Source organism: Hoplias malabaricus, chromosome X1 (genome assembly GCF_029633855.1).
Source record: "Hoplias malabaricus isolate fHopMal1 chromosome X1, fHopMal1.hap1, whole genome shotgun sequence".
NCBI classification, from domain to species: domain Eukaryota; kingdom Metazoa; phylum Chordata; class Actinopteri; order Characiformes; family Erythrinidae; genus Hoplias; species Hoplias malabaricus.
Genome location: NC_089818.1, coordinates 15288607 through 15310875, shown reverse-complemented (window position 1 = coordinate 15310875; position 22269 = coordinate 15288607). Strand labels below are relative to the sequence as shown.

Here is a 22269-nt window from a genome sequence, read left to right as displayed (position 1 = left end):
AAGAGAGAGGGGGTACAGAGGGAAAAAAAGAGAAGTGAGAGAGAGGCGAGAGAGAAAAAAAGTTAAGAAAAGAGAAGAGCGAGAGAGATTAAAAAACAAAAGTTTTAAAGAATAAAATGAAGGTAACATTTCATAATGTCTTGAATATATGAGCTGCATTATTTCCAGAAGTGCTGGCCGTATTAACGGATACCATTCTGCTGCTCGTGTCTTTACCGCGTCCCTTTAAAGGGGGAAATGTAAATGAGCTGCAGACTGATGGCCTCAGCTGCCCTTTAATCTCCAGACACATCTCCACACCTCCCTCGCCCGCTTCCGACTCGCGTAAATCTCAGTCTGGAGCAGCACTTCCGCTCGCACTGATGACTCTAATTAAAGCTTATCTCTGGGTTAATGTGTAGTGACCGGCTGCCTGGCGGAAACCACTCTGGACCGGACATTAGTCGAGCCGAAACCACCTCAGAGCACAACGCCGAGTGCACTCAGCAAACCTGGGGGAGTGTGAGGTGACAACGGCAGTTAGAGAGAGAGAGAGGCTGGAGAGAAGAGGGAAGGAGACGGACAGAGATCAATAGATGAACTGACAGATCTACAGGAACTGATTGATCGGTAGATGACAGACGGATGAGAGAAAGATCAACAGAGACACGGATGGAGAGAATGAGAAATGGAGGGAGAGAAAGGATGAAAGAAAGAAGTATAGATGGAGAAGAGAAGAGAGGATGGAAGGGATAGAGAGGTTAAAATAACTTCACCACCTCAGACCCCTTCCTGTCTCACACACGGTCTCGGCTCTCTAGTCTCTCCAGGCATTCACCACACACTCCACAAACAGCACGCTCACTGCTATTTCAGACACACACACACACACACACACACTCACACTACAGTAAAAATAGATCCACTTCCCCCAACGGACAGCAGATAAACCCTCTCCTGTAAGCCCCCCTTGTTTAACACACTTTCTACCATGACCAGCATTCTTACTCTGACACACACACACACACACACACACACACACACACACCACACACACCACACACACACGCTGAGGCAGCATCAGAGCTCAGTCTCACATTCAGCTCAAAATGCAGCTCCATGCGCAGCTTATTAAACAAATCACAAAGCCTCAACACTTGCGATGTGAAAACAAACTGTACACAAACTCTCTCTCACACACACGCGCACGCGCACACACACACACACTCAGACACAGAAGCTGTGTTGTCATCAACTCCCAACTTTTTATTTACACAGTCGACCCTGTGGACAGTTTTGTACACTCACCCCCGGAAGAAACCCACACAGACACTGGGAGAACACACCACGCTCCTCACAGACAACGTCAAAGTGACTGACCCCAGGACCTCGAGACCCTGGAGCTGTGTGGCAGCAACACCAGCAGCGCCTTGTGCCCCTGTGATTATTGATAGAATTCTTTTTTTTTCTTTTTTGCCAAACAATTATAACAGACTAATATTAGTTTATAATTAATAAATAATATATATATATATATACACACATACACACACATACATACTACTGAGTAGCCTCTGTACAGATCTGAAATATCTGAAATGTTTGGGTTTCTAGAAAGGTGTGATATAATAATAATAATAATAATATTAACACATCAGTATGAAAATATAACAAGGGTGCCATAAAATGTGAGAAATCATTACAAATTTTTAGTTTTACACATCTTGCTACTCTCGCTGTAATAGAGCTGTTATTTACTCGTTGAAACAGTAGTAATGAGGTTTAATTGCTTATTTATTAAGTCTGAAGCCTGCCATCTCCAGATAAGAATCTCCTCAGGCTTGTGACCGGCCCTTTAATAGTCTGCACTAATTATAGAGCAGTTAAACTGAGAGAGGTAGAGCTCTCCGATAAGAACACAGCCGCTACACTCAGCATTAGATCACTTCCGTCCCAAACGCTTCGATAAACACACACCTGCTGGCTCTAACATACACACACACACACACACACAACTTACCTCAGTCTTTAAAAACAGCACTGTGTAGATCTTATGAAGCATTTTGGAATATATTCAGAAACTCATCCAGGGGTGTCTCCTGCTTGTGTGTGTATGTGTGTGTGTGTGTGTGTGTGTGTGTGTGTGTACACGTCACAAGAGATGTGCAATCCAACACACAGACAGCATCAGAGGCCACATTAACAGCAGCACATAGACACACACAGACACCAGAGACTGGCTGTGTTTTCAGCACAGAGGACTCCAGCAGAGATAAAGTGGGAGCAATGCTGTGAGGGTGAGAGGGGGTCAGTTTTATATGATCCTATTCCACTGTGATATATAACATAGCATAGTGGGTCACGCCTATCACCAGAACTTAATGCAGGTGTTCATATGTCATATTTTTAAAAAAGGGACCGAACCATGATCTGCCCCAAATGCACGTTCTCATAGCAACAGTTGCTATGATGGAAAAGCTTGATTAAAATATTTGCACAGCTCTCGTTCGACCTAACGAGGCTGTAGATCCTCTCACAGCGCTCCAGCCTGTGGGAGGGCTGAGGAGTCGAATAACGGAGCTCCGGGCCCAACGGTAACGAGATACAGAGCATTCAGCTCCGTTCAACCAACCCTGAGCCCCGCAGACTAATGATGGAGGAGGAGGCGAGAGATCTAAGGGCTATTAATGACTCCATTATGAGTGGGTGCTTTTTACAGAAAGGCATTAATAAAGACAGGCTCATTGATAAAGAAATGTTAATTTCTTCAGATTCTTCGCACCCCACCTGCAATACCTACATGCCCCACTAGGGGGGTGCACTCCACACTTTGAGAAACACTGGTATACAGCAAAAATGTAATCTCTCTTTGCATTCCTTATACACAACGTGCTAAAATAACGCTCTGTGACACAGGGAAGGAGTCCAAAATGCAATCCAAAAAAGAACTTCCCACTAGAGGAGACCAATACCAGCTGGACCCCTTTGATTTCTGTGGTCGTCACAGTACGGATAAACAACTACTGACAAGACCAAAGGTCACTCCATCAGTGAAATGATGCTCAACTCTAATAACTATGTTTATGAGGTGTGTTTGACCAGGAAGCAGCACTGGAACCAAACGCGTTCTTACCTGCTCTCCAGGTGTGGGACTGTGGGTCATTTCGGCCCGGTCTCAATCAAGAAAGACTGTACACTTGAGGAGAGAATTCACACTCGGATGAGCTTGGGGTGTGTCCAATCCATGGCTTCAAAGGCTGCTCAGTCCATTACACTTGGTGTCTTGGTGTCCAAATCCATGACGTCCAACTTTACAGGAACATCTACACACACAGAGTCAAAACAAAACTTACTGAAATACATCTCATTCAAGTCAAGACAAAGAGCTGGGGGTGTGTTTTACAAATAAGGGTCAATTTAACTTCATGACTGCGGAAACTCAGTACTGCGGTTCTCAAAGTACCTTTAAGGATAGAAGAGCACTATTTTACTAGGGTCATCACCACGGCGATGACAGTCGTGAAGCTGTTGTTAGTTTGAGGTTTGGAAATTAAAGATTCATCCTGTTCTTATCAAAAATCGGTTTGAAAGAGTGCAATTTCCAAGTCACAAGAGCTGCAGTATCAAGAACTACAGCTAAAGTCATTTTAAAAAGGGGAGATTAGCTTCTATATCATTGTTAGACCAATCAGATGCAGCCAAACACAGCTCCCTGTACCTCACCACTATGACAAATAATGACTTATTTGTCATGTGAAGGACATTCACTGAGCTGAATATACAGGACTGGTCCTTCATTTATAAAAACTGAAGCCAGTGCTCTAGTGTTGGTATGCTGGTATTTAAAAAAAGAAAATAAATAAAAATACATAAATAAAAAGGGGGGCGGCACGGTGGTGCAGTAGGTAGGTGTCGCAGTCACACAGCTCCAGGGACCCGGAGGTTGTGGGTACGATTCCCGCTCCGGGTGACTGTCTGTGAGGAGTTGGTGTGTTTTCCCCGTGTCCACATGGGTTTCCTCCGGGTGCTCCGGTTTCCTCCCACAGTCCAAAAACACACGTTGGTAGGTGGATTGGAGACTCAAAAGTGTCCGTAGGTGTGAGTGAATGTGTGTGTGTCTGTGTTGCCCTGTGAAGGACTGGCGCCCCCTCCAGGGTGTATTCCTGCCTTGCGCCCAATGATTCCAGGTAGGCTTTGGACCCACCCCGACCCTGAACTGGATAAGGGTTACAGATAATGAATGAATGAATGAATGAATGAATGAATGAATGAATAGTCACTCACTCGCCACAAGAATGTGCATCAAAGTCTAATTTCAAATGATTTTTAGACAGACGTTTTGAAGTTTAACTTCCCATTAAAATATATGTTGTCTGTAATTACATTTACAGCTCTCGCAATTTGAAATGGACACTCTTCTATTAAGTCAATGAACTACATTAAAGACACACACACACACACACACACACAAAGCAGAGAGAAATAACTCTGAAAAACACTGGAATGTTTCTTTATGACTGCATCACGTCTACTCAGCACATTGCCCCCATTTATGCCGAGCAGAGCTTCTGTAGCAGCGTTTTTCTGTTGTCCATTGAACCTCCTCCACCTCAGTCATAAACAAGAAGCCATTTAATGGAGCTCTGCTCTATTACGCTCTCATATTAAACATGTTCAACTTTATTCAAATGAGCCTGAGAACACCAAGCAGAACTGCTGATACACGGCTAGTCATCATGAATTAACTCCCACTTTCTCACACACACTTGCCTACACTCTCCTACACCCATTGATCATACACACAACAGACATTAACAGTCATCGCTGTCAGAACGAAACTGACCTTTCTGCTGACCTTTGCCTGATGAATGGCTGAATTAATATTTTACATTTAATTTCCATCATAATTTTGTCCAAAAAAGTAGTTCAAACTATTTTGCTCGCACATTTCTTCAAGGACTGACCATCCCCTTCCTGCCCGATTAACCCCCTCACCACCCCCCGGCAGGGGCCTCTGTAACCAGATCGTCTGTGGTATTCACTTCACCTGTCAATGTTTGTAATCTTGTGGCTGATTATTGTATGTTATCAATGCACAAACGGTGGGCAAGGCCTGTGAGTGACAAGACAGTGGGCGGAGCCTGTGAGTGGACACTGCGCGGCAGGAGGTTATGGAATGTATTCTGGTGCCACCGTCCACCCACCTAGAGCGAGAAAAGAGGCAGGACATAAACACCGCACTATTCCAGCTGAGCAGACAAAGAGCACTTTTGTGACAAATAAACACGCCGTCTCCTGGAGGACTGTGGGTAACGGCTCTGCTGAGGGAGCTGATGACACATGACTGATCTCCCAGAGAAAACACCAGCCTTCTGTATTACTCCTGAGGGTTGGGTCAGGTCTGGAGATCTGCAGCAGGAAACCAGAGCTGACATCATACTGTTACTGAGCTGTCACCAGAAGAGCTGAGAATTGTATTTTAAAGGGGATGTATTCTCCATATTTTCCACAAATGAGCGCAGTTCTAGGTCTTAATCAAGCATGTGACCTGCTTTGGTGAAAACACCACAAGGATCAAACCCCCACAGAGTTCTCCTTATGTCTAAATAGCACTATTCAGAACAGCTACTTTCAGCGCATGTTCCTTTAAATGATAATGAGTTGCTCGGTGTTCAACCTTTTAGCCTTTTTCACTCTGTTCTCTTCTCCGTTTTTACTCAGCGCTCTTATTTCTCTGCACTCGTTGTGTCTACTTTACTGCGTTTAACCTCGGTTTTGCACTCTCGCATAAAAACGGGTCCAGTGCTGTGATTGGACAGACTCAGACGAGGGGGCGGGGCAATTCTAAAGTCTCTGCACTTGATGTCAGAAGCGGCGCACAATCAGAGCGGCTCGTTTGATCCCATGTTTTCTGACTTAAGCACCACTGACTGGGTGGTCTTGTTTCACAGAGTGTGTGTTGGGTGGCCTCCAGATGCACGCAATAATGTACACATGCACTGAGCAAATGATATTACACAAGATGTCCCCTTTTAAAACATCTGGCTAAAACTTAAAATAAAAAATTATAATTAAAAAAATGTACAAATATCATCCCACAGCTTTCCCTTATTCATCAGGATGACTTCTTTAACATGTGACAGTTTGGAAACAACCTTACTCCCACTAGGTAATTTGCGAGGTGTCTACACAACTAATTATGAATCACAAGGCCCTAAAGACTGGGCTGAATGAGGTGTTTGGACAGCGGGAGTTGGCTGATAAAGCGCTAATACACTGGGACAGTGGACAATATGTCTGGAGTGAGTCCAGTCCTCAGCCCTTGAGTAAACACACAGTCAGAGCGATGATGACTTGCTGTATTACACACACACACACACACACACACACACACACACACACACACACATAATAGAGCTTAAGTGACACATGTAAGAGAGTGGAAAATAAGAAGCTTTAAAAAGAGCCTGTTATCCAAACATTACACACCAGGCTTCGGTGCTGAATCATGAGCCGTGTGTGTAGTAATGTCTTTCATCATCGACCGTGACATCACCTCTAAAGGCTGTGGTTTAACATGGATAATGGAAACTAAACCCTGACATTAAGGGTCATCTTAGGGACTTCAGTGATATCATCTGGAAATACATAACATTTATTTGAATAGTAATAGGTTTCATGAGGTTTGCGTGAACATCCACCAAAATTCCATTGCCTTTCTTTTATTATCACATTGTCATTATTTTTGAAGTAAGGTTCAGATTTTCAGCTTGAAAATACAACTATGAACATACCTCTATGAGAAACAGAGCGTGGGGGATTAGATAGAACAATGAGACCTCAACACAGTGTCCATTCACTTCTTCTCTCCACAGTGTTGACAAAGTCTGGAATTTTACAAGCAGCACACAGCCAAAGCCAAAACACGAAAACCATTTTTCTTCTCCATGAGGCTTTGCTGCTCTCCATGTCTGACGTAACACGTTCCACCAAAGGTAAACATCTAAAAGGCTAAAGGAGAGACTTTTATAGAATGACATCACACTCAGTTGAACAGGAAGTTCAGAATACGAGACCCTCCAAAGCATTCTCTTTCAGTTCAGCTCAAAGAAGCAGAGCCATATTGAGTTATTCATTCATTATCTGTAAGCGCTTATCCAGTTCAGGGTCGCGGTGGGTCCAGAGCCTACCTGGAATCATTGGGCGCAATCTGGCAGGGAGGGGGCACCAGTCCTTCACAGGACAACACAGACACACACACATTCACTCACACCTACGGACACTTTTGAGTCTCCAATCCACCTACCAATGTGTGTTTTTGGACTGTGGGAGGAAACCGGAGCACCCGGAGGAAACCCACACAGACACAGGGAGAACACACCAACTCCTCACAGACAGTCACCCGGAGCGGGAATCGAACCCACAACCTCCAGGTCCCTGGAGCTGTGTGACTGCGACACTAACCTGCTGCGCCACCATGCCGCCCCATACTAGTTAGCAAGTATCAAAGAAACAAACAATACTCACCACCGCCCACTACAGGTGACATTCACAAACAACAAACAGTTTTCACTGCTGCTCTCTAAAGTTGTTCATTCATTATCTGTAACCGTTTATCCAGTTCAAGGTCGCGGTGGCTCCGGAGCCTACCCCGGAATCTCTCTAAAGTTGCTGTTCATCAGAATTAAGCTTTTGGATTTATTAACGACCCAGTTTTCAAAAAGAGCTGGGGCACTGTGCAAAATGTAAATACGGAAATATTAAAACTGCAAATATTATAGTGTTTAAATAAAATACATTCATTTGCAATTTGAGGCCAGCCACACGTGTCAACGAAGTTGGAACAGGGCCAACAAAAGACTGCTACAATATTGTATGCTTTATTATAAAAAAAACACCACCTAGTGGAAGTTCATACAAAAAATAATGCTAAATTTTACTGCCACGGAGAGGTCATCTCCAGCTTGGTTTTGGCTCTCTCTGATTACTGTGCTGAGGGCAGAACTCGGTATAATCATCCTCCTCTTTGTTATGGAAGAAGTGTCCGTGCTCTAGCCTCTTCAGCATGGCTTGCCTTTACATGTAGAGCTGCTTATCTCACCTTTCGCGAGATACAGGCCCTAGGGGCATCAGTTACTAAACAACAACATCTTCACCTCCTACGCACAGACGAATTACAGGCAAGGCCTCGCCCGGACAGGGCCTGAGTCGACAGATCCCACCGAAACATCCAGGACTAAAATCTCCAGCAGTGACAGGCTCTTAAAGGAGCCATCAGCCATTTCTAACACCTAAAACAACAAACAGTATTCATGAAAGTGATGGTTTTTGAGATGAGCCTGAAGGAGCATGTTTATGCGCCATAGAGTGGGCCCCCCACATGGAGGTGGCCATGTTTAAGACAGGTTTAGCATAGAAATTCTGATACATCCAGGCAACAGGGTGTCACTACATGCATGAAGACAACTCTTCTTTTCACCTTAAGGAGACACTTTTGCCCAAAATAATGTATTCCTCCACTGCTACGTCTGCGGTAAACATGTTAATCCTGCTACAGCAGAAATCTCTAGCATGACTAGGCACACCCCATCTGATGAGGTTTCTTAAAATCTGAAAGAGTAGTTTCGTTGTATTTATTCCACTATAACTCAGTAGCAAGGCTATCAGTCAGGATGGGTCAACCAAAGGTTGAGGGATTCCCAAAGGTTCTAATTAAGGCCTGTCCTCATTTACAGCCATGAAAATCACATCACACACCATGAACGAGCATTCTCCTATGGAATAGACAATTAGCTGTGAAATGATGCAGATAGTACTGTGTCAAGCAGGGGCGGTTTGTTCATTAGGGCCAGGTGGTTGGTCCCGCCTCGAAGTATCACGGTCCAGTCAGCGTTAGGGTTTGTTTCATACAGTCCCGCCTCTTTTTTGGGCAATTTCAAGATTGCGCCAGACTACTCTCATAAACTCTAATGTTAAGGCTCTTTGTTCGAGCAGCTGAGCCTTCAGTACATTCTCAGTGGGTCCCAGGAGGGCTCGCCCCAACGTTCTTTCGTCAAATACAAGGTGAGGCGTGTTCCAAATGGCCCCTACTCTTTTCCCTACATTGCTCACTATGTAGTTAAGTTTATAGTGCATAAGGCACTGATTTATTTTGGGCACAACCCTGTACGGATACCCGGAGCAGCCAGAGCCGTGTAGAGAGAGCAGCTAGCGATCCTTGTGAGTACGACTTCTGTAAAATTCACAATACTCTTTATTCTGGAAACTATCTGAAGACTGAAGAGTATTTAAATATTTATAGAATTTTATATAAATAGTGATAAAGCTGGTCTCTCTTCAAAATATTTATGAGGGCAACTCAACGGCAATTTATTTGTTTATGGCCACAGTTGATTGTTGTTGTAGAGGCCGAAGAACATTATTAAAGGAGACCTTTATAATGAACTCCTGGATAAAACCCCACAACTGTACAGTGGGTAGAGTAAGAGAAAGCTTTATGAATCTATTGGTTACTGGTGGTGTTTCAACATGAGGTGACCACATAAATAAAACTCTTCATTGTTAAATGACACTGTCAAGTTAGATTCCTGATTAATTTTTACAGTGCAGTGTGCCAGTCTAAGTGGCTAGATCTTAATTTACCCACTGAACGAGCCGTCATCACAACCATTACCCCCCTGAGAGATTTGGCAGAATCTGGCACCGGTGGTAAGACACGTGTTTTCATCTCTGAGAGTGAGCACAATGCCTAGCACCATCCCTGCATTTTCTAGGCTTAGATTCAACCATTATGGTAGGCTGTTTATATGTTTTTTTTAATGGTTATTTAATGCCTGCCTTGAAATGTATGCAAAATCTGTGATGAAAACAAAATGGATAACACTCATAACTTTGTGTTAGTGGTGTTTGTAACTGGCCTTTGGATGTCTCATATCGTGCCCCGTTTAAAATTCACCACACCTGTAATTTCCCTCTGAATGTGACCTCACCAAAACAGGAAATTTCATACAGAATGTACTTTAGTTAATACACTACATCAAACTCTTCATAAACAGCAGGTGAATGTGATTTTGAGTTTAGTGTGTGCTTTAATAATCACTTCGCTCCTCAGTTAGGTAACTGCCCTGTGTTTGTAACACATGTACAGCCTGCCCTTCAGGCCAAAAGTGAGTCACAACGTACTGCCATAATTCATGTGTCGACTGGCAATGTTTACACTTTTTATACCGGTTATTACGCAAGCCATTTACACTTCTGATATACTTACTGTTGCAATTAAGGCAGAGGGCCGTGTGCCAAGTTAGCCTACAGTAACAGTTTTAACTGACTGTGACACTCCAGACATCCTGCTCAAGAGTAACCTTTCAGCTTTCCACAAATCTGAAATCCAATCCAGACTTTCATAAGAGGAAATACACAACAGAACCTGCTCAAAAACACATCAACACTAATGCTACTTTTCACCACTGCATCCATGGTGTTCTAACAGCACGTTAGCACTAAGCTAACAACAACTTGTGAACATTGTGTCTGTTTTAGTTTGAAAGCAAACATTTGAAGGTCTTTAAAAGAGAAATCGTGATTTATTTGAACTTTCTGACAAACAAATATTTCAGCTGGTAGACGTCGTACACAGCCTCAGGGAAGAAATGAGGAGCAGAGCTCTGTAGCTGATTTGCATTTCCAACAACTGACAGGAAGCTGGTTAGAGTACAGCACCCAGTTAGTGTCATTCAAAATGTGATTGGATGTGTTCTGATGTCAGTTCAGCGCTGAAATCCACTGCTGTGCCATAGACAACAGGCACACAGTCAAGTTGGTTACAGTTAGAAATTTTCCTCTCATTTTACTATGGGCTGTGACACCCATCTGTATATGTCAGTTACCTCCTGTAGGAACTATCCTTTGGCTTCTACAATCAAAAAAAAAAGTCCAGAACATAGTGAATAAAGAAATTAAACTAAACCTGAGCACATCCCATACGTACTATGTCTCTATTTAAGCCTGAACACACTAAGCTCGCTCCAGGCCAAGAAAACAAGTCCAAGCAGTGAAGCATTAGTGAGTAAATCCTACCAAAGTAGAGCTAGGTGTTTGTAAAATGAAACGTCAAAGGTGCTGCTTCTGGCCAACAGCAATGCATAACACACTAGTCGACCTATCAGGGATTCACAGAGATAAACTGTGGGAAATTATACGTGTCTATATGCAAATAAGTCTGATATAGGGGTGTGCGATATGGCCCTAAATAATATCATGATATTTCACTGTACTGTGGTGAAAACGATAGACAAGAAATGACATCTTATTGCATCATGCTGCTGGTGTCTGGTGGATGATTCCTCACATCGGTTTAAGAGTGTATTCTGTTTCAAAACTCAATGACTTTCCTCACTTCCAAAACATCTCAGTGACATCACCAAGCCTCTGTGGGTGGGGTGAAATAACACTAATGACTAACATCAATCATGCTTCACCTTCTCTTCCCATCCTCCCTAGTACACGGATTGACTCTAAAACACGTCAGGAAAACGATTTACGATTTCCCCATTCATGTTGCCTTTGAGTCTCAAACTGGCAGACCACATTAAAAGCCATGATCTAGCTCTCATCACTCCCTGTGGGATTTGGGAACTTGGGAAAAAAAATGCCACAGACCACTTTTTAATGCAGCTTCCAAGCATTCATGTCCAAATCCAAAATAATATTCCATATATTTGCTTTGGAATAATACATTCCAGGAGCTTCCCTGAGCACAAATCTGAACCTAAGCTGGATCCCATGGGACTGCTGCTTTTAGAATAAACAATAGACAAAGTCCTTCTTCATTTCACAGTCAGTGTCAAGCCCATATTATAAACTCAGAGCCTGTGCTGGTTGTCTAAAACATGCCATGGTTTAAATAATAATAATAATAATAATAATGTGTATATTCTTCCCTAAAATCTTAATGGATCTATGAGATTGCTAAGCAGTCAAAATATGAATAACACTGCACCCACTCTACAAGCTAACACTCCTCCATTTGGACACATAACTATGCCTTTTCCTTCCTAACACGGCCATGAGACTGACTGAAGAACGTATAGGTTGTGTTAGATGTGTATTTAGTGTGTAACTACATGTAATGTTATCATTTAGATCAACCAGGACGGGTTTGGGGGCATTTTTGCCTTACTGCTGAACTTACCGTCTGGACCAAATGGGGTTAATGTACTAAAAAAAAGTGTCCATTTAAATCTTTCTCCTTTACAGGACACTGATTTTTTCAATATACACAGTGATGAAGATCTCCTTCGGCTGCACACAGGAAAACGAAGCCTTCTGGATAACAGAAAGCAGCAGTTTCAATGTCTCTTACGAGAGCTGGACCTTTTTACCAATGACTGAACACACTGAAGAATACTCGCTGAATAAACTGAATCAGTTATAATAAGTGTCCACTAAATGTTGGACATACATTGGCAAGTGTCTTCAGGCTGAAGTCTTTCTTCAGGGCTTCGGTGCAAAGTATCAGACACTGAGACACAAATAAACTAAGCTGGTTTGTTGGTTGTGACTAAAATTAGTCTACGATTTAAAGGCAGATACGTAATCTAAAATCTTTTGCTGTGCCAAATACCACGAGTTAAACACAAATTCCAATTCATATAGGCTTGTCTCAGGGGGGTTATTTTTAAACCAGTGGTGGTGGTGAGGTGGGGGCAGTAGGGCAAATGAATGAGGCATATTTGACCACTGCTAGCCCTGTGTCGGAGGGTGGAGTTTCAAACTATGCTTATCTACAAGGTAAGGACTGCAGAAGATGTTGGGAACCACGTATGAATCAGTAGAATCGCGGTATGAGTGTTTTGCCCATATCGGACAGCCTGCAGCTTATCGTTAGTCAAGTTTCCCGCCCTTTAACTTCCCTCATACAGGTGAAAGAAAAGAAGCAACGGCCTGAGGGGAGATATGTCCCTGCTCCTGAACTTATAGCCATTTCCACACTCTGTAATAATGACAGAAAAGCGGCTTAAACCACGCGTTTGTTCGAGTATATCCGCATTTTAGCATAAAACCCCGCTTTAGACTGTGGATGTGTGTGAAGTGTAATTCGGTTTGTTACCTGTCAGTTTCTGCAGCTCGCCGGTGCCGTTTCCTCAGGTGTTGCAGGTTTTTGCCGCTTTTACTTGGTGTTTCTGAGTTAAGGGCGACTTTTATAACTCAAACTCTCCAAATGGACTCTTTGTAAACCTGTTCGAGTTGTTTTAGAGCTGTTTGCTTTCGCGTATTTCGCTGTCTGACACTTTTTTAAGTCCTAACTTCGTATTGTAGCTTGAGTCGGTTCCTCTCTGTCAGTCTCTCTCTCTTTCTCTCAGCCCACTCTTAAAGGGACATGCTGCTAATATTTGGTGCGAAATAAAACCTTCTCTATGTTTTGCTTTTTTTAATTTAACTGTCGTTTCTAAGAAGTTACAAACCTGTTGCACACATTAACATCAACACAGTATAATATTAATTGTGTTTAATTATGACCTGATATTTTGTTCAGGGCTGAGGTACGCATTAATAACGGCTACTAATTCATTTATCTTCATCTTTTTTATATACATTCTCTGCACTCGCTGCAAATAAATGAAGGAATAATTAAATACATAAAAAAGTAGGCAATGCTAAAGTGGATTAAAAGGTATATCCAAAGAAAATGCTGCTGCTTTACCGCCACCTCGAGGTCAACTTCGAGAACACACAAAGGTCCACTTTAAAGTGTACACTTTTGTCATGTGCCCCAGGGTCATGAGCTCTTAGGGCATCAAAGGAGGCCTGAAGCTTGACGTTGGATCATTGCTGTAAGGATTTGTTTGCATTCAGCCATGAAACGTTACTGCAAATGGATAATTATTCCAGAAGCACTTCATTGTGGACTCATGGGAATGCTGTAGAAAATATGTAGCTTTGTCGTGTATGAATTAAGAAAGTAGAACTGGAAAATGAGGTAGGACTCATTTGTACGTTTCATTATATTGGCCTTATGTGGTCAGCTGCCGTTGTATGCTTAGCTATGTGTGCTTTTAGGTCCTTTACACCTTTATTTGCTACACAAAACATGGGAATTTATTTTTTAATTCATCCGAGAACTTACATTTACGCTTCGGCATAGCTGCTCGAGATGAGGGTAGGTACATGAACTTTGCCTGACGTAAAGAAGGACTACTGACGTGCAGACTGACCAATTAAATGTTTACAGAGAAGGTTATCGACCAATAACAGTAGCGCTACAGTCAGACCGTCCAATCAGAAGATTATAGTCTACTTCACCAAGCGAACCAATCGGAGTAAGGGAGGGCGGGACTAGTTTGTGAACGAAACGCTTCTCGGAAGTTCTATGTAAACTCTATTCCGCCCGGACATTTTTTAAGTCTAAAAAAGAGGACATTTCCGGGTAAAAGAAGACGTCTGGTCACCCTATTTAACTTCTAAGCCATTCTTAGCATTGATGTAAGATTAGTAATGTTTAAACAAGTGAGGAACATATGATGTAAACACAAGTAAAGAAGTCTGAATAATCAGAAAAATAGAATGTATTTAACAGAGATATTTTGTAACAGTATAACAGAACCAAAGAATAAAAATCAAGACCATAAAAGGAAACTCAAAGCCACAGAATAATAAAAAAACACAGGATTATTTGAAAATTCCTTCGAAAAATCTCAAATATAAAAATATCCTTTAAAATCTGATCATTAAATCTCAAAATAGCAATGGTGTTATGTGTTATGTTCAAAAACTGAAATACTGAACCAACCTCTGTAATTTCAGAGATGAGTATAAAAAGGTTAAAATAGCTGTGTTAAGAAGCAACAGCATTAGTATTAAATGTAGCAAGCTGCAGTTTAGGCAAATCACAGTATCAATGTACTGAGGCTCAAAAATCACCCATTTGTGTTTAGTATAACGCTATTACCCCAAATCAAATGGCTTAAAAACAGAAAAACACACTTTACCCTTTACAGTCTTGTTTTTATATCACACCATGACGACTCCCTCAGTTAGACCAGCTCAATCTGACCATTGTCCAAGTATTTTAAAAGAACGGAGCATCCTGAGATAAATTTATGTTATTATGTTTCTGCCTTCACATTACGCGGATCTCTAACTGTACAATGTTGAAAATATCTTGAATTATTCATTTTAAAGAGGCCATACCTTCCCACTTTTCCACAAGCTAACGCTTAATGAAATGTCTGTGACCTGCCTTGGTCAAAATCATATTTCTACAGTAGATATTATTATTGAAATTACTTAGAACAAGCATTTGTCCTCCTCAAACCATTATATGTGCAATGCCAAGATAGAGCACTGTATAAAATATGGCTAAAGTGTGCGATGTACTAAAAAATAAAAGGTTTCTAAATGGTTTTCAACAAAACATTTCAATCAATCCATAAAATAACAACATTTTTCAGACAGTTATTAAAAAGTGTGGAGTCATTGAAATTGTGTAGTTTTAGTACAAAAACCAGGGTTTGAACCACAACCTCCAGTAAATAAGACTGGAAACGTATCCACTACGCTGTCTGACCTCAGAGTTGAACTATGTTGAGCTAGTTTTTAGTTCATCTATTTATTAGCTGTTATCTGTATCTTTGTTGTTAAGATTTGGCTGGATTTGACAAGCTGAAGTGTCGAGGTGGTCAGTATTGCACCATAGGGGGCGCTCAAGAGCAATAAAGCTTCTGGAAAACAAGCCAAGGCAAAAGCTCTGTTCCTAAGCTCTGCCTTGCTAACGTCAAATTTTAAAAAAACACATTCATCATAAACAAATATCTAAAAGTGTCTTGAACAGTTTGGGGTCAAAGGAGGTGAAGGGCTGCAAGCCTCCCTCAGGGTTTGTTTGTGCAAATGCTCAGTTATTGCCGTCAAGTAATAAGTACAACCCCACATTGGGTTTCAAATACGGCACAGTATTACTTTAAAGGAGCAATCAGTCATTCCTTCAAACGATCCGTCTTTATGTGACAGCCATTATACTGGAAGGTAGTTGACTGGATGTGTCAGAGATTCTGTAAACACAACCACCCCCATGTGTGGAACCAACCCTATGGAGTACATTAATACTAACTTTCATAAACATTTTTCATACATTTTGTTGGTGAATGATTTAATGCTCCTTTAAGGCATCTGTGCAACAGTGCAATCGCTTTCAGTCTTTCACTCTGCTTAAATCTCAATGCCCACGTCCCACACGTTGCCGGCCAGTGCATTGGCACAGCTGTGGATGGTCCAGGAGGCCAGAGCTAACTGGTTCCTCAGCAGATCAGTGTCTGTGCTGGATGAACCCGCCTTTATCGCAGCTATGTGACTCCGCAAACCTTCCAGAGTGTGAGAACCAGAGCCCAGCACAATGTGTCTGAATGGACTTTCCCTTGGACAGGCATAAAATGAAAGAAAATCTCTCTCCACCTGCAGATACAGAGAACTTGCAGTTAAACATAATAAACAACAGAATGCATTATTATATTTGTTCTAGATGTAAAATCTGAGCCAGTGTGAAACGTATAAACACACATGGCCACACGTCAATGAAATGTGTTAGTGTGCCAAGTTCATTAAAGCTACTCTTGCTTGGCAACTGTAGTCGACTTCTTTTTAACAAACAATGTGTTTTTTGACTGAAAAATGATGCTGTTTCATAACACAACACTGAAGATTTAAGCCTGTTATAAATGATAGCCATAATAAGCAAGACCTCCAGTAAAGGACGTAGTACAAAAGGTCGTCCAGTGACATATCGATAAAAGAATCCTGAAAGGAAAGATTACCCCCATGATGCGGTCATTGATGATGCGACACTGCTCAGAGTTGGTCAGGTCACTGTTTCTGATGCTGTTGGTGAGTTGATTGGCAGCTCGACTGTATGAGCCCAAAGCTGACATCAACCACTCTGTGGAAAAGGTGTTTGGAATTCTCCCAGCCTGATAGGACAGAGAGGTTTACATTTGTTCACTCAAAAATGTGGTTTTGAAAATGATTTAGAATAGTTCATAAACACCAAGGTGTGAACAATCCAATGTACTTCAGTCTACAGTTAGGTTTGTCAAGCACCTAGTATCAATATATGTCTGCACGCAATCTACTGAGCAAATTATGTAATTATCAAGCCATTACTAACATCATTAAGCAATTTAAGAAGTCCAAACAAGTGGCTTTCGTTTCGATCATGAATCCTTACCGATTTCAGACCGGTGATGTCTCTGTTTATCAGAGCCACAGTGGAGCGAATGACGGTGGTGTATTTCTCCACATTCAGCCTGAGCAGGTGATCGTGAACCAGGCGAAGAGCCATCTGTCCCGCGACCTCTCCCGCGGTCTTTATCAGGGCGGGTAGGTTCCGGGATGTTTTACTGTCCAGATTTGCCCGGGTGTCTGACACGGTGCCAAAGTATGGGTACTGTTTATCCTAGGACATAAGAGCAGCCAGATTATGCTTTAATTCAGGTCAGTTTCATGTTAAATATGATGTCCACTAGTCAGGCTTTGACTGTGATACTAATTCCATGTGTAGAAACATCGCCTAATGGTGGATAAATGATGCAAAAATAAAACGTATAACTACAAAGCGCAGTGAACATTGTTAAATTGTCCGGGTTATGGAAATGAAACCACATTAAACACTTTAAAAAATGGTGGCAGACATAATCAAATCACTATAAACTCATAATTAAATGGTTTAAGTTTAATAATCGTGTTTAACAATGATAGTAGAGGAAAAATGTAAAATTACGTACTGCAGAAAAGCGCAATGAGACTGAAGGGATGCCAGAGAAAGCCAGGAACGGATACGCAGTGTCGGAAAATTTCATCGGCTCAATCCTTTTAGGGGGAAAAAAGAGCCTATTAAATAGTTAAACAAAAATTAACGGAGAATCCTTTTCCGACGCTGGGCTCCAATCAATTGCTGCACATGTGCTTAGGGTCACTATGTCAATACACTGCTGTGCATCAGCTGCATTGGTGTAAATCCACCACTTACGCGGCTGTTTAGCAGAAGCTTTGTTTTCTGCAGGAATAAATCTCCATCCAATACATTTGGGATCACCATTCAACAGCAGTACCTGACCACACTAAAGTTTTCAGGGCTGAATGCCATCCAAACCTTACAGAAATGTTTGAAAATTAGTGTAAATGCTTTCTAGTAGAAGTAGAAGTTGTGGCTGGGGGACAAAATCAGAAATGCTGTATGAGCCAGGGTCTACAAATTTCATGACTATGTGTGTTACACTATCCTGGAATATGTCATTTGAAGAAGACCCTTACACAGCTGCTTCCCAGTTGCTTTCAGCCGCCTGAGAATACAAACTCCTACTGGAGTCAGTGGGTGAAGAAACCTGCAGCAGAAAAATCAGAGAATCTGTTCAGTCCCTTTAAATCGTCCTAATTAATGTTTAAACATAAAGAAAAAATAAATAAAATACAAAGTAGAAGTCTCTCGCCTCTTTCAGGGTGCTCTGGATTAAGTCGTACATGAGGGGACTTGCACTCGCTTTAAAAGTGGTACCTGTGCAAAATACTCCACAATTTTAATATCTATATTTTTAATATTCATCTATGTCATTTCACAAGGAATCTGGATTTGTTGCTAAGCAACCGAGTACACACCTGTAACGACTCCATCCAGATTAATGTAGGAGAAAGCTCTCATGCTCAGAGAAGACCGATAGCTCTGTAAACACAAAAACAAAGCAAAAACAGATCATTCCTTTCTATATAATCTACAGTTAAAGCAACATAAATAAAATGTTTTACCAACCTCCAGCCACTCGGTGGCGCCCACAGCTCCATATTCTCCAGCGCTCCAACTAACAAACACTATACTCCTCCTCGGCTTGAACCCACCTTAATAACCACAGGGATGTAAAGATATACAGCTCTTATAAGACAATATTCACACTATGTAGTCCAATGTTACTGAGTGTGGGGCATTGTTTATTTTCGTAACCGGATATTTTATTATTGTTCACAATCTAATTTAATAAAGCTGCTTTTTATTTTTTTAAATAAGAGGCAAGATTATGAGAATTGAAGAATCATGGAGTTCCAGCTGCTGTCAGACCCCTGGATGAACAAAGAAAGCCCCCAGAGCAGAAGAAGAGTGTGTTCTGTTCATATGAAGAGAAAAAGAGAAGCTCTTAAAGGCTAAGCACCACTTAATGGACCTCCATGATTATTTCACATTATTTTACTTAATGACAGATATAAGTATGAATTAAAATGGAATTAGCAGCTTAATTTGCTTTAAAACTGACAATTTTATTAAATTGACGGGAAAACCCGAACTCGCTACGGAAATTCTTGAACACAACCGTGTGACGTCACTGGTGGACAACGGTTATGACTGACTGTTATGACAGTATCTAGCTAGCTATCGCTAAATAACCAACATTATTCATGACAATGCTAAAGTCACATTTAGAGGTACCGTTATTCTTGTAAATGTGATCAAAGTCGAACTCGAATTCATCCGACACTATAAACCTCCGTAATGCAGCTACGTAGCCGAGTATAATCTGAGCCACCGAGTTTAGCGAGTCAAGCTAACGTTAACTAACACCAACTAAAACAGGCGAAGTGAGTGTCCTTACCCTGTTTACCTCCATGTTACAGAGGCTCTTGAACACCTTTCGTTGGTGTCCTTACATGCCCATATTGTTGAAAAAGCGCCAGTGAAATGAGCTACAGATAACGGAGTGAGCGGATGGTCCTTTCCAAAGTGCCCGTTTAAAGTTGACAAATTTAGTCCATTTTCTGGATATTTTGGGATCTTTGGGCCATTTGTGCACAGATGTCCCACTGTACAATGAATTATTGCAGCCAAAAACAACACACATTTTTATCATTTTGCATTAAGTGCAACTTCTAGAGTTGATGGGGGGACCAACGGTCTTTTAAACCTTATTCCTTCAATTAGTAAGAAATAACATGTTTTCTGACTAACAATAAACACAAGTTAGGACCTCAATTCCACTGTATTTATTTGTTTGACACTTTCATAGAGCTGGTGCTTAGCCTTTAATGTCACGTGTTTATTTTATTATATTTTATTTTATTTTGTAGCCAGTTAAAAATATACAATATAAGCCCTGGACAAATGGCATAGTTGTTAACTTAATTATTAAATTAACACCAATTGAGCACCAAATGTTGACATAATTAAGTATGGTCTCTGTAGCGGATGTGTATTTACACGTCATACATAAATAAAACATGTCATATGACCAGACAAATAATATTGAACACACAAATACTTAAAAAAAAAACTTAAAACAGCTTTGTAAATGTTGCTCACCTTTGCTGACCACTTCACTAATGGCCCTGGCCAACTCCAGCAGTAAACTGGTGCCTACTGTAGACTTTGCGTATCCAGGACCCCAGGCATCCCTCTGAGCTCCAATCACCACATAATGGTCTACAGAGGACCCAGAGACATGGGAAGAGGAGATCCGAACATTAGGAACTTTCATTATATCTCCAAAGGTTTGAAGTATATGCTGTAAGATTAGTATCATCTCCACACGAAAGCATGGAGCAGCTGCATATGAGCCCGAAACAGAGAGGTGATGTCCTTTCATGTGCAGAGTAAAGCATGGAGCCAGTTTACCTGGATCCTCAAAACCTCTGATGACTCCAAACACGTTGTGGATCTTCTTCTCCGTGAGGACGTTGTTGACCTCCACAGTGACCAGATCGCTCTCATTACCGAGTTTATACGTCACACCTCGGAGACCACCATCACCCCAACCACGAGGAGGGTCTCGACCTCCCATTCCCCTGTTCAGAGAAATGAAAAAGTGAATACCACACGGAAACACTGAGCCACAGAGTGTTGTACGGAGAAGAAGCAGGTGCTGTACTTCATGATCGCTGCAGCTGTGCTGGCTCTGATGGTCTGTGCTGGAATGGCGGGAAGGCCGGAGGACTTTGCTGGAGGAAACTGAGTGTTATTGAAGGAGGGGAACGCTGGAGTGTACGGGTCGCCACAGCCAAGATGGACCTGAGGGGGAAAAAATAAATGATGTTGTCCATCAACTACAACAATCCTCTCTTGCAATCCGCCATTACTGTGCAGAATTAATGAAAGTGATTATTGATTATCTTTAAAGTGCAACTCACCGGAGATTAATCTAACTGCTTGGTGGGCTCTGAATAAACCAATTAATTTGCTCCACAGAGCCATGTTAAAAACAGTGTAGCCTAGTATCTCTGACCCATTCAGGCCACCAGGGGTCAGTACAAATCTGTTTCATACTGTGAGGACAGATCAGGCACTTACGTGACCAAACAGATCAGTTCCTTCATCAAAAGTGTAGTCGGCAGGATCAGGGTAAATCAGAACAGCACTCACGTCCACGCTGGCTGCGTTAGCAACCTGACACATTAAAATACAGAAATAAATCCTAAATAAAGGATTCAAACATGAAAGATTCATACTCACGTGAATAATAAATCTAAAACGACAGCGTACCTTTTCAGCAAAACTAATGATTCCAGCTCTGAGTAAAACAATCCTTCCTTTGAGGTTAATATTTAAGTCTTTTAGTGTTTTGAAGTCCTCCTCTCGTCCATAATATCCATACAGAACTGACCCCTGTAAAAAAAGTGCCACATTCATTAAAATAAGATGTATATCAATCACCAGACATCAGTTCTAAATTTGCAGTTTGCTGAGAGAGAGAAGAGGAGGGAGGGGTAACAGAGTGAGGGTCAGTTATGAGATTTAATAAATATTTCAACAGAAATCAAATGTAATCCACCTTCTAAACTCAACAGTAGTCTTTACATCACTAAATAAAATCACTAAAACATCACCAGACTCTGTACAAAAAGTGAAGTATGGGAGGAACCTGTGACTAAAATTGTGTGTATATATAATATCAAATAATAATAATACAGTGGAACCTCTACCTACGCTCCGTTCCGTGACCCGGTTCGTAAGTGGAAAAGTTCGTTTCTTGAGTCAATTTTCCTCATTTAAAATAATGGAAAAGCAATTAATGTGTTCCAGCCCCCACCCCGAAAGTCACTCTTTTTGCACTGATATATGTTTACAACACTCTCAAATTAGTAAAAAAAATACATGTAGCATTACTAAAAATAAAAAAGAAATACAGTGGTAACAGTATTAAATAAGTTTTAAGTGGTTACATATCGCTACCTTGAAGACGTGACGACTGGCTGGAGGAGTAACACAGGCACTGGCTGTATGACGGGGGGTGGGTGGAATAACGGAGAGTAGGTGGGTGAATGTGG

General features: G+C 41.6%; 2 protein-coding genes and 1 long non-coding RNA gene across 3 annotated transcripts in view; 1 reads left to right on the top strand and 2 right to left on the bottom strand.

The window, feature by feature from the left end:
- Positions 1-13326, bottom strand: part of LOC136675734 (activated CDC42 kinase 1-like) — a 56495-nt gene extending 43169 nt beyond the window's left edge. Inside the window, exons 1-2 of the mRNA XM_066652466.1 lie at positions 13088-13326; positions 3113-3302 (exon numbers count right to left, since the gene is read on the bottom strand). Of these exons, the coding sequence (XP_066508563.1) occupies positions 3113-3142 (30 nt within the window). The 5' untranslated portion in view covers positions 3143-3302; positions 13088-13326. The remainder of the gene's footprint in view (positions 1-3112; positions 3303-13087) is intronic.
- A 495-nt stretch (positions 13327-13821) lies between these two features.
- LOC136675601 (uncharacterized) overlaps positions 13822-22269 on the top strand; it is a 20401-nt gene continuing 11953 nt past the window's right edge. The window contains exon 1 of the long non-coding RNA XR_010796208.1: positions 13822-13957. This is a non-coding gene — a long non-coding RNA (uncharacterized lncRNA). The remainder of the gene's footprint in view (positions 13958-22269) is intronic.
- LOC136675619 (transferrin receptor protein 1-like) overlaps positions 14526-22269 on the bottom strand; it is a 9988-nt gene continuing 2244 nt past the window's right edge. Inside the window, exons 4-16 of the mRNA XM_066652263.1 lie at positions 21485-21607; positions 21293-21388; positions 20874-21013; positions 20621-20790; positions 20309-20428; positions 18773-18858; positions 18622-18685; positions 18456-18520; positions 18280-18350; positions 17751-17835; positions 17195-17422; positions 16785-16937; positions 14526-16425 (exon numbers count right to left, since the gene is read on the bottom strand). Of these exons, the coding sequence (XP_066508360.1) occupies positions 16183-16425; positions 16785-16937; positions 17195-17422; positions 17751-17835; positions 18280-18350; positions 18456-18520; positions 18622-18685; positions 18773-18858; positions 20309-20428; positions 20621-20790; positions 20874-21013; positions 21293-21388; positions 21485-21607 (1644 nt within the window). The 3' untranslated portion in view covers positions 14526-16182. The remainder of the gene's footprint in view (positions 16426-16784; positions 16938-17194; positions 17423-17750; positions 17836-18279; positions 18351-18455; positions 18521-18621; positions 18686-18772; positions 18859-20308; positions 20429-20620; positions 20791-20873; positions 21014-21292; positions 21389-21484; positions 21608-22269) is intronic.